This window comes from Sphaeramia orbicularis, chromosome 22, assembly GCF_902148855.1.
Source record: "Sphaeramia orbicularis chromosome 22, fSphaOr1.1, whole genome shotgun sequence".
In the NCBI taxonomy this organism is placed as follows: domain Eukaryota; kingdom Metazoa; phylum Chordata; class Actinopteri; order Kurtiformes; family Apogonidae; genus Sphaeramia; species Sphaeramia orbicularis.
The window spans coordinates 18,062,687-18,075,009 of NC_043978.1; the positions used below are offsets into that span (position 1 = coordinate 18,062,687).

Here is a 12,323-nt window from a genome sequence, read left to right on the forward strand (position 1 = left end):
TCCCTGCCCCCATGACTCTTCAAAAGCCTTGTCATTCAAAGGGTTAGGATGTTTGATAATCCCAGCTTGTACTACTCCACCAATTAATTGGATACGTTGTCGGGATGTGCGTTTCTCTCATCTGCTACTTAGAAAGACAAAGAAGCGACGGGGGGGCTGTTGACACCTCCGCGTCCGGACGGAGTATAAATGAGGAGGGTCCACAGAGGAGGAGCAGCATTCACTTTTCAGCTGCACTAGGAGCAACAACACTACTTCTTTCCAATATTTTACTTTTACGCTTTTTTTTCTGGCAGAATGCAGGTTCCAAACCGAATTTATGGATACTCCATGCGCGATTACGCACCGTCGTCGCTGTACCCGCAGTACCAGGGGAGTCAGTGCGCGTCCCCGCCGAAGCCCCCCAGTGGGAAATCTTTCACCATCGAAGCTTTACTCGCCAAACCGGAGAACACAAGCAGCGACCGGACGAGTCCTGGGGTGAAATATCCGCCGGTAACTCCAGCTCTGCCTCTAACCGGACACACTTCCGTGGGTTTACCCCTAGCGCCCCCACCTTACGTTTATTCCTCAAACGTCCTGCACTCTGCGGTCCATGCGCAGCCCGGATATTCTGTCTACTGCTGCCCACCCTTCACCTACCAGGCGTCATGTAGGGGAGCTTTTTATGCACAAGGTAAAAACCGAAATCCTGACTTGGAATTATTATTTTTTTTCTCACTTAAGTTTTTTTTTTTTTTTACACATATATTTGACAACACAACAAAAGATGAACAAACAAACATTGCTTGGGTACATTATACATATATCAACACATTTCCTTTATCCAGTCTTTCCATTATTCTTCGCTCTGTAAACAGTCCATTTTTGGTCCATTTGAGTTTCCTGTAGTCGCAGTTTGTGAGTCACCCTTTCTAATTTGGAATTACACGCGTAAAAGGAGATTTAAAGGTCAAAAACATGTCAACTTTCACCCGACATCCTGATTAAACTTGTCAAATCTCATTTTCAGCTTCAATGTCCAAAGTCAACGCAGGGCTGCAGTCATTCAAAACCAAAAGTGGGAAATCCAAACGGATGCGCACCAGCTTCACCAGTGAGCAGCTGTCCCGGTTGGAGAAGGAGTTCGCCCGGCAGCAGTACATGGTTGGATCGGAGCGGTTCCTTTTGGCCTCGGCTTTGCAGCTCACAGAAGCACAGGTAAAAACGGATCACATCAGACAGCAGCACAGAGAGGATAAACCACAGAGAGTCGCGCGTAAATTTGTTCTAACGTGCGTCTTTTTCCGTCTCCAGGTCAAAGTCTGGTTCCAAAACCGACGCATCAAGTGGCGCAAACAGAGTCTGGAGCAGCAACAAGCCAAACTGGCCAAACTGGGCCTGGCTGCTCCGCCCAAAAGTCCCGGATCTCAAGGCCACGGGGACGAAGGAGACGAGGATGAGTTCTCCGACTCCTCAGACGTGGACATCGACGTGTCTGATGACTTCACCGACCACTGCTGACGGACGAACCCGTGGATTAATGCAACAGAACTGTGTACATACGCTCAGAAAAGGAGAAGTGCGTCTCCACATATGAATATTTAATAGATGTATAGTTATATTTAATTTCCTACATTTATTGCTCTTGGATGAGTTCACTTCATGTCTTCTGTTTTGTATATTTGAATTAAATATTCAGAAATATATTTTATCACATTAACTTCACTTGTCTTGTCCATTCATTCACTTAGAACTGAAGACACTATTAAACCACAACATTTTTGCTCATTTGACATCGTATCCCTTTCATGCATACTGGTCACTACAGTGGACAGTTATTCTCCAGCTGTTCTCTTGTATATTCAAGGACTTTGTTGTTTTAGTTCCGTATCAGCCAACACAGTGGACACTTATGCATCATCCTATTCAATGCAATACATACCATTACTGTAACTTTGCTGTTCTAGATAAACCTGAGCTGCACTGACATGTTTGAGTGGAAATCAATTGCTTGTTATTGTTATTAGACTATAATTAACAGGGCTTTTTTTTTTTTTTTTTTTGCGTATTATCTCCATGAAGTGAGTAATGACTTAGTACTAGAGTATGTTAAAATATGAGAGCATCAGATTAGCTGCATTAAAAATGTTTTTATTTCATAGTTTTCACACAGTATATCAGTAAATATGTTTCTTTGTTTCAAAAATTAAATGCATGATGTCCAGCTGAGTGGACATTTTTGCAAATTTATGAAAAATAGGTTCATAAACATTTTTTCAATTGCATTATTTTTTAATGCTTAGATTAATAAAAATACTCAGGAAAAAATGATTACAGCTCTTATAATTCATGCATGAAAGGGTTAATTTAAAGCAACTACATTTAATTTCCATGACAGTTAAGACAATGACTCAGTTTTTTTATCTTAATTATTACAGAAAACGCACATTAACTGATAACTACAATAAACTATGACTAGATATGTCAACATACACATTATAGACCTGAAAAAAATTATATACAGTAGTGGAAAAAAATGATTAAACCATCAAAAGTCATCAAAAACAATGGTTATGAAATCAAGTACTTAACTCCTGTGTGCATCATGTGACTAAAACAGACAGAAAAGAAAACATGGAATGCCTAAAAGCACTGTTTTTGCCAGAACAATGCCATAGATATTGATGTAAGAACTGAAGTGACTTTGGTTATTATCAAGAAAACATGGAAAATGGATAGATATCAGCTCTGAAATTAAACTACTATGAGCTATTTTTGTTGTTATCATTATATTTGTCCAAACAAATGTACCTTTAGTTGTACCAGGCATTAAAATGAACAAGAAATTGAAGGAAACAAGGGGTGGTCAAATAATTTTTCTGTAACTGTAGTTTAGTTGATTTTATATTTAAATTTTTATACTTTAAGAACGCTTATTTCCTGCTTGCCTTTCTTTCGGACTGGTGTACTGCATATTGCTGCTGTATACTGTTAAATTTCCCCATGGTGGGATCAATAAAGTCTTATCTGATCTTGTGCACAAATAATGTAAACACATTCAAAAGAGCTAAACCAGTCCAGTTGAAGCGAGAAAAATTTCCTAGAAGAACAATGATCTGGGCAAATGAGAACCTACACGGACTATGTAAACACATTGTGCTTTAGAGGAGGCAGCAATTAGTATTTTTATTTCATAAGATTTCTAAAAAGGGCAAAGAGATTATGAGAGTAATGTAAATAAATAGATAATAAAATGTGAGAAACAAATGAATTATAAGAATTAAAGCAGGCCTAACACAAAAAAATGAAAAAAAAAAAAAAAAGTTGTTAATTGTGTCATTAAAATGCTGAAGAAAGGGGTAAAAGGAGAAATTATTGTGTAGTTTAGGGTGGAAAAAAGGAAAATGCTGTGGATTTAGGAAACAAAGACAGAAAAGTCCTCCTCCTCTCTAATGAATATATCACCGTGACCTTTGACCTTTCCTTATTGTTCCTCTCACTCTGTGCTCAGTTTGAGGATGATGGAGACATTTCCTCCAGGGTTTGATCTCAGGTTAAATCAGCTCAGATTCAGGTTCCCTCCGATGAAGCCGAGCAAATAAACAATGAGCTGTGGGATTATGGGATATCTGTAACCGGGGGTGGTAGGGGTCGCTCTGTCTCGGGCTCCAGCGCCGGGTCTCGCTGTGTAATCTCTTTAAACGGTCGCTTCGCTCAGACCCGGCGCTCCACATGCCCTCCCACCGCCACCAGGTGTCCCGGCCCGGCTCTATTGAAACCCAGCGTTCCCCTCTCCGGGCGGAAAGGACCCCACGCTGGCCCCCGATGCCTGCCTGGCAGACATGAGGGATGAAACGGGACAGAAGACAGCGTGAAGAAAGGATTGGGATGTAGCAAATGAGAGCATCAGAGCAGCTAATTGGGCTGGTCAACCTCAAAGCCCGGTCCATCCAACAGAGAGGCATGATGGGAACTCACAGCATACGATTAATCCTCAAACTTCAGTACAGTGATACCGCAAATAACCATTTAACCCTTAAAGACCTAGACCTGTTTGGGTTTTCTCTTCAGCTAACCGCTCCTGAGTTACTGATCATCAGTAGTTGCTTTTCCATTGACCCTCAAATTGCGCAAATAAAACTTGCGCATAAAAAAATTTACCTAATGGAAAAACGACAATTTCCCCAAAAGTCTCATTTTTCATTTAAAAGTTTTTGCGCTGGCAAGAGGTGGTTTTTCGGGCACAGCGCAAATGGTATATCACACAAAACTGCAAAGGAAAGACCTTTTTTCGCAACTAGAGTCAAGTGAAAAAAAAAAAAAAAAAAAAAAAACGAAGTTAAAGGACATTACAACAAGCAAAGAAGAAGACGAAACATGTCGCGGTATGTGTGGACACACCAGGAAACCCAATCATTTTTTAATTTAGTACGAGACAGAGGGGTAATATATAATAATAATGAATATATCTGTAAATCAACACCATACATACATTCGTTGCCATGTTTATGGAATGACTTCTCCATCCATCCATCCATTTTCTTCTGCTTTATCCAGGGCCGGCTCATGGGGATAACAGTCGTATTATCTCATGATAATAAATAAACAAATCATCGCATTTGTGATTTAATGGAAAAACCAACATTACGTACTTCTGTTTTTTTGACATTTATTAAATATCGGTAAAGTTTTGCGCAGATGTCCAAAGGAAAAGTGATTATTGATCATATTACACAGCACTTCTGTTCAAGGAATATTTCACTTTTATTCTGGAACGACGTCTGTGCAAACTATGGTGGGATCATTTGTTCCCACCTCTGTCACAGCTCTGTAACGCCTCTGGAGGTAGAAAAAGAGCCATGATAAAAGTGGACTCATGATTCCAAAATGCTGTGTGAAACGAATGCCTCTGGTTCTGCAACCAAGGTGTAACATTTTGATGACTTAGTGTGTGTGCGACCCTTGCGCCAAGGGATTAAAAATAAGCATGGGCCATGTACAGTAAACAAACATATCAATGCATTCTGGAAGAGTATTTTTCATTGTTTTTAGTGGTTTCTGGGAAGCACTGGGATTCAGATCCACTCATTGCTATCATTGGTGCTTCTAGCGCTTTACCATCAGCCAATAAATATGAGAAAGTTACTGTTTTGTTTGGTTTTGTCATATCAGTCCCCGGACTTTTACTTGTTTCGTCTGTCTTGTGTGTCGTTTCCTGTTTTATTTTGTTAAGTTTCCCTCATGTGTCTTGTCTGGTGTCTTTACTTCCTCTTTGTGTTCACCTTTTCCCTGATTACCTGACTCCTCCCTGATTGTCTCCACCTGTGTCCAATTGTCTTCCCGCCCTCTTGTGTATTTAAACCCTGTGTTTTCCCCTGTTCGTTGCCAGTTTGTTTTCTACCCTTGGTGTGATAACTTATCAGCATTTTTTGATCCTGCCTGCCTGTTGTGACCTGTTTTGCCCATCGACCTCCGACTCTGCCTTTTCCTCCTCTGCCTGCTCGTCTGTCTTCGACCTGGTTTGTCCATCACACCTGAGAATACGCCTGACCCCTGTCTGTCCCTCCGCCTTGGTGCCTTTTCCTGGTTTTGACCCCTGCCTGGACTATCGGTACGTGAGCCTGCCTGACCCTATGTACGTTTGCCTGTCTGATAGTCTGTCCGTGTATGACCTGGTCTGCCCTCTGATTCTCCTTTGCTCTCTCCTAGTCGGGTTCCCCTCGTGTGCTCCCGACCTGGGCCGTAACGTGGTTCACTTAAGATCCGAAGCCGAGACGATTCCCCATCTCAGTCCAGCTGAAGATATATTCATTACCACTCTGTGTGAACCTGTTACTCTGACTATTTCTAATAAATCCCTTTTAATTGTACTCCTGTCTGAGGGTCTTGCATCTGGGTCCAGTACTCGTACTATCTGTCCTAACAGGTTTGGTGATTGCTAAAAAGTTGATCCTGAGTGTGGGAGAAGGACTCAGTGCCAGTGTTTGACCTTTGTTTGGGGGAACTGGCAAACATGTTACATCTGGAAACACTAAGGTATTATAATGATTATAGAGGTGAAGTGTTTGAAGAAATTTTAACACAGGGTTCCATATCTGGTCAATGAGGTGACTGATATTGCTGATTTCTGCATTACATACACTTTTCTTTCTTTTATTACCTCCGCCATTATGTTTTCATCTGGGTTTGTTTGTCTGTTAGCAAGATAACTCAAAAAGTTATGGATGGATTTTGATGAAATTTTCGGGAAATGTTGATGCTGGTACAAGGAACAAATGATGGTGGAGGTCTGCACTCTCTCACTGCTTTTCTAGTTTGATATGCAATTACTAATTTGTAGTATATTAATGTATTGTTGCTGTAAATTCATTGATGTGTGTGTGTGTGTGGGGGCGCTTATGTTTATGTTGTTTTTTGTAAAAATGAATGCATATACTGTATATTTAAACTAGAAAGCACTCAGAGATTGCAGACCTCTGCCAAGGCAGATAAGTCCCCCCCCAACACTATCAAAATGTAATAATTTGTTCCTTGTGCCAGTATCAACATTTCCTGAAAATTTCATGAAAATCCGTCCATAGTTTTTTGAGTTATCTTGCTAACAGACAGACAGATGAATCCCATTGAAAACATAACCTCCACCGTTACTCTTGGCGGAGGTAAAAAAAAAAAAAAAAAAAAAAAAAAGCATATCAATGCAACCAGAGAAATGTCGAACTGGAGCGAGGCCAAAATCCACGAGCCGATGTCACTTTAGGTGGAGGACTCTATCAAATAAAGTTATTATCCACGCTAACATTTGTGGCTCTGTTCATCCTCCGTCGTTGTTTTTAGAGCCAACACTGCTTTGCTCGGGGTATTTCCAACACACAAGTTATAGGTCACACTATACACTGCGCTGCATCACCACCCCTTTGTGTAACAGTCCAGCCTGTCTCACCTCTGTTAGTCCTTTGGCTTGGCGGTGGAAATCGGTCAATGGTGGCAAAAAGGTGGGATCACACCATCTCACCTTTTTTTCAGGATCTCTGTGTAAAAGTGCTTATTGAAAGGTTTTCTTCTGGTTTCCATAAACTGGATAGTGTTTCAGTTGTAGTATTTTGATCTAAGACCTAAGTGCATGGTTGCAGGGGCAACTGTGGGCCCCATGAAAGGTAAACGTTGTGGACCCTTTCATAAAATTCAGTATCTCGTTAATCTGTCGGAGCAGGGGGGGTATATATGTATGTAGGGGTGCGGTCCAAAAATAATATCACTTACGCTAGCATGAAAATCAAACTGAAACGTAACATACTATCAAAGTTCGACTCCCGACTTTTGTGCTTCTCTTATACAACGGATCTTACATGAAATTTTCACAACTTCTAGCCTGTATCCCCTGGACCCCCTGGACCGCTCTATGGGCCCCCCACAAATGCTGGGCTCCATGAATGTGTCATGTTCACCTTCACCCCCTCCCCCACTGACTCCCCAGCATGGTTGCATGCTCCAAGAACATGTTTTTCAATCAAAGAATTGAAACTTTAACATCAATTTGGGAGATTTTCATGATCATATACATGTACAAAGTTTGGTAAAGCATCCAAAAAGATTTAAAAGGTCTTTTGTTCTGGGATCTCTGTGTAAAAGTGCCTGGTGACATTCTGAATTTTTCAGTAAAAACCTGGTATTTTCTTCAATTTTATTTACAGATCAAGCAGATGTTTATTAAAGCTCATAGTAAATTCAAAGGTTATTATATAAGAACAGAGAAAACTGAAGAAAAAGTGACATTTTAAACAAAATATATCATTAACATAAAAATGAGCCACAACTGTCATGAGTTTTACCCTTAAAAACAGAATTTTTAAAATTTCTTTTTATTTTTAAGAACTTTCACACTTTGTAGCATTTTTGATACTTTTCATTTATGTATAAAAGCCCTGTTTGTTCACATTAAGCAGCATTGTATGATTGTCATGTACCAAGTGAAAACTCCAATAAAAACTTGAATTACAAAAAAAAAAACAGAATATTTTTGTGGTAACTTCTACATGAAGTTACTACCTTCCTCTTTATACGTATTTTTTTTCTTTCTTTGCTTTAACTAATCTGCTCAGGAGAAAAAAGATGAAAATTTTATGTAAACCAGAGCAGTAAAAGGTGTTTTTCTGTCTGAATGTTTTACCTATGATGTTCAGTCTCTTTAAAAACTGTTGTTTAATCTTTGCTGTAATTAACTCATCAATCTGAGGTTAAAGGTGATGACAAAGGCAGAGGACGCTCCGGTAACAGTGTCAAACAGAGAACTTCAATAAACTGTAACAGGGCTGATCTCCTTCCCCTGTCACACCCCCCTCGGGCTCTCCTGGGGTCTCCTCTCAGCCTGATTAGGGCTGAAAACCCACCGAAGGAGCAGAGTTTGTGTAAAACCCCGGAGAGCCTCTTCTGATGTGATCCTCCAGGAGTCAGAGCCCCCTCCTCCTTCACCTCCTCCCACAGCCCCACGTAATCCCATTGAGGGACAGAAAGAAGCAGCGAGAGGTCTGGGAAAACCTGAAGGGTCCCGGGGAACGGGAGGGGTGGGGGTCTCGTCCCAATTAGCACAGGGCTTCCTAACGGCTGGAAACATGGTGAGTTTGTTAAGACTCTCCCTGAGCCGAAGCTTCTTAAATCTACTGGAACATCTTCATTTGGCTCCGGGCTGTTGCCGACTCATCGTCTCTGAGAGTGGAGCTGAATAAAAAATAACAATGATCTATGTTTGTCCCATGTTTAGTCCAAACTACAGCTCTGTGACTGTGATATACACTATATGGACAAAAGTATTGGGACACATTGAATGTAGGTGTTTCTTTTCTAACAGGGGTCTGGGATACAAAACAATAATGACAAATGTCATAATATAGTTTTATATTGGGATAAATATCATTACATTGCATTGGTTAGTTTGGTTTAAATTGTTCTCTTTGATTGTAAAAGGCCTCAGAGATGGTTTTTAGTTAATTTCTCTCAACATTGTTTTTTTTTTTTTTTAATCTACGACTAAGACCTTAAATGTTCTACCTCTAAATTTCTAAAATATTTTGCATGCTCTGATTGTAAATAATCATTTTCTACCACAAATAACCATCTACTTTCTTCACATCTCACTTAGGAAGAAAAATCTTCCATTAAACTTCAAGGAAATATTGATGTTCATAAACTATATGGACAAAAGTATTGGGACACCTCATGTCTACAGCTGTAAGATGTCCTTTTCATGATGATTTGAGATACAAATCAGCATGAGATATAAAATATAAATCAGTGTATCTGAGATGTTCATTATAAATCAATCAGATTAAGTAATGTCCTTTCTTGTAGTTGTTTCTGTTGAATATTCTCTGTTTTCAAGGTCTATGACTACAAAATTATGACGTCAATATTCATGTATATTTTGTATTTGCTTTGGTCATATTTAACCAAAAAAGCCCCAAACAGTCTTTGGCGACTCAAATGATGATGTAAGATGTTTAATACCTGTTGATCCATTAAACCTAGCAATACATTTAAATAAGTGCTGTAAAATACAGTTTGTCATCTTTTTATGGTCATTAGATATGACCCATTTGGATGTTCAGAGGCTCCGTAGTTACCATGGAAACACTATCATCTTCGACAACATTGATTCATCAGTAAAACCCATGAACTTTGATATATGAAAGCTGTTGGAGACACTTGTTTTTACGTTCTGTTAATGATATATTTTACTGGTAAAGTCACTTTCTCTTAAATTTCTCTGTTTTTGATCAAATAACCCTCAAATATAATATCAAAATAATGATTAACATTTAAATTAAATATAGGAAAATGCCTGATTTTCACTGGAAAAAATGCAAAATACAGAGGATAATATTATAATAAATAGTGATAAATCACTTAAGAAAGGTTCAATATAGAGAAAAAGTTATATTGGCAATTGCCACAAAAGTAGCACTGGGTCTTTATGAGTTAATAACAATGAAAAGTCTTTTTTTTTTTTTTTTTTATAATTTTCTTATATGGTAGGATGTCTAAACAATGTTGGCCAGATAATGAAGGTGTAAAGTTGCCTAAAGCAAAAGAAATCTACATAATTGCCATGTATTAACCCATAAAGACCCAAACATCCACACATCCACCAAAATAATTTACTGATATAAAACCCAAAATACCTGTTGATCCATTAATCATATCAGTCCATGTAAATAATTGGTGTAAAATACAATATGTCATTTTTTCATGGTCATCAGATATGACCCATCTGGATGTTCAGAGGCTCTGTAATTACCGTGGAAACACTGCCATCTTCTACAACATTGATTCACCAGTAAAACCCATGGAGTTGGATAAACGACAGTAGATGGACACACTGGGTTTATGTTCAGTTAATGATATATTTTACGGAAAAAGTCACTTTTTCTTCAGTTTTCTCTGTTTCTGATATATTAACCTTCAACTTTAATCTGAGCTTTTATGGTCAGCTACATGATCAATACAGTAAATATAGGAAAATACCTGATTTTCACTTAAAAATGCAAAATACAGAGGATAATTATGAGAATAAATGGGAACGAATCACTAAAGAAAGGTTAAAATAGGGGAAAAAATCATTTGGGGACTGAAACAAAAGTAGCACTGGGTCATTATGGGTTAAATAAAATATGTCTTTATGTTTTTTGTTTTTTTTTCATTAAGAAACATGAAAGTTACAGGAAAAAAGCAATAGAGGACGAAGATTCTCAACATGTAAAGATTGAAAAATGTGTTATTTAGTTATTTAATTATTATTATTATAACTATCATGTAGTTGTTCCAAACAGTTGTTTCTCTGTTTTTCAGTGGATATTGATTAACAGAAGTGCGGTGGAACTGAACCAAAGTTTTTATATTCAGGAGGTCACATGACCAGCTCTTCTTCTCCTTTAGATTGTAATTCAGGTCTGTGAAGGTGTGAAAGTTCTCATGGAGAGCAATAACCACCACTGGTCCAATGAGAGAGTGCAGTTCATTTGACCAGCGCGTCTTTTAGTGCAGCCGATTGTAAAGAGAGAGAGAAAAAAAAAAAAAAAAATCGTTCTTTGCATTTTATTTGCAGAGGCCAGAACCCCTCTACTCCATCTAATAGTCATTAGCTTTCATTACAAGCGTTTGAAGTAGAGGCCGTTCTTTGTCTCGTCCTGAATGGGCCGCATTTGAGATCCACAATGACTTCTGACACGGGTACTGAGGAGCGCGTCCCGAGTGGCTGAACCCAGATTCCCTGAGAACACTTTCTCTTAAAAAAAAAAAAAAAAAAGAAAGAAAGAAAGAAGAAGAAAAGGGGGAAAGCTCTCTTTATAATCGCAGGAAATAGCAGTTCCTGTTGTCGAAGCCAGAAAGAACAGCAGGAAAGATAAAGACAATCCGCGCGTAATTTATCCAAAGTGCGTCTTTTACGCACGACGAAAATTATAATATTCCACTCACACTTTTCACTTTTCTTACATTTATTAACTTGTTTGTCATAAATTAAACTGATAAACCACCGCTACTTTTATTTCAGGACTTTAAAACTTAAATTATTCATATTTTAACATATCGTGCTTCTCCATTTACGCATACGCAGGATTAAAATGGAGCATCGTGCGTTTCCGCCGTTGGGTATGAACATGTATTTCCTCCAGATCCTGTTAAAAGGGGGGTGTTTGTTTATGCTGAGCAGGGGAGCCGGTGAAGGAGCGGGGTCCGCGCAGGTGGTTAAACGACCCCACTTCTCATGCAGGTGGCACAAACGCAGAGACGTGCTACTTTTCCCATCTCGTTATAATGGGGTGAAATTTTCCAAGTATTTAAGTGGAATAGATTAGCTGAGCACACAACGCTAATGCGAAACAAAATGGTCAATTAGTTTATTAATGAACGCCGGAGGTGTGTGTGTGGGGAGGGGTCCGGGTGGTCTGCCGGGCTCTGCAGGTCTGAGGTAAACCAGAAGAAGCCTGAAGTCTATACATATGCATCATGGCACCATTATTACACATGATAAACTATAGAATAATAGAAAAATAAAAACATAACGCACGTTTTTGGTTCATTTTGAGGCTCAAATGTTTGTGAAAAACATTCAACATCTGGTACATTTCTGCACCCAAACCATAAAGGATGAATTATAAGAAAAGTAAAGTGGTTTCCTGTCAGTGTTTTACTTTTATCTGATGTTTTTTATTCATTTCCCTGCTGTACATGTTTAAGGTTAAGCTGTGTTGGTCGTTTAATTTACAGTGATGCATCATATTCTATAAGATAATCATATGTGTTTAGCTTTTGTCCAGTGAAAACCACATTTTTCTAAAAGATCAAGT

At 38.9% G+C, this 12,323-nt stretch overlaps 1 protein-coding gene across 1 annotated transcript; it reads left to right on the top strand.

Moving 5' to 3' along the window:
* The first annotated feature begins 297 nt into the window (after positions 1 to 297).
* Positions 298 to 1,503, top strand: noto (notochord homeobox). The gene is made up of 3 exons (XM_030127064.1): positions 298 to 676; positions 1,013 to 1,200; positions 1,297 to 1,503. The coding sequence occupies exons 1-3, from the start codon at positions 298 to 300 to the stop codon at positions 1,501 to 1,503; spliced, it is 774 nt and encodes a 257-aa protein (XP_029982924.1).
* The last annotated feature ends 10,820 nt before the right edge of the window (positions 1,504 to 12,323 follow it).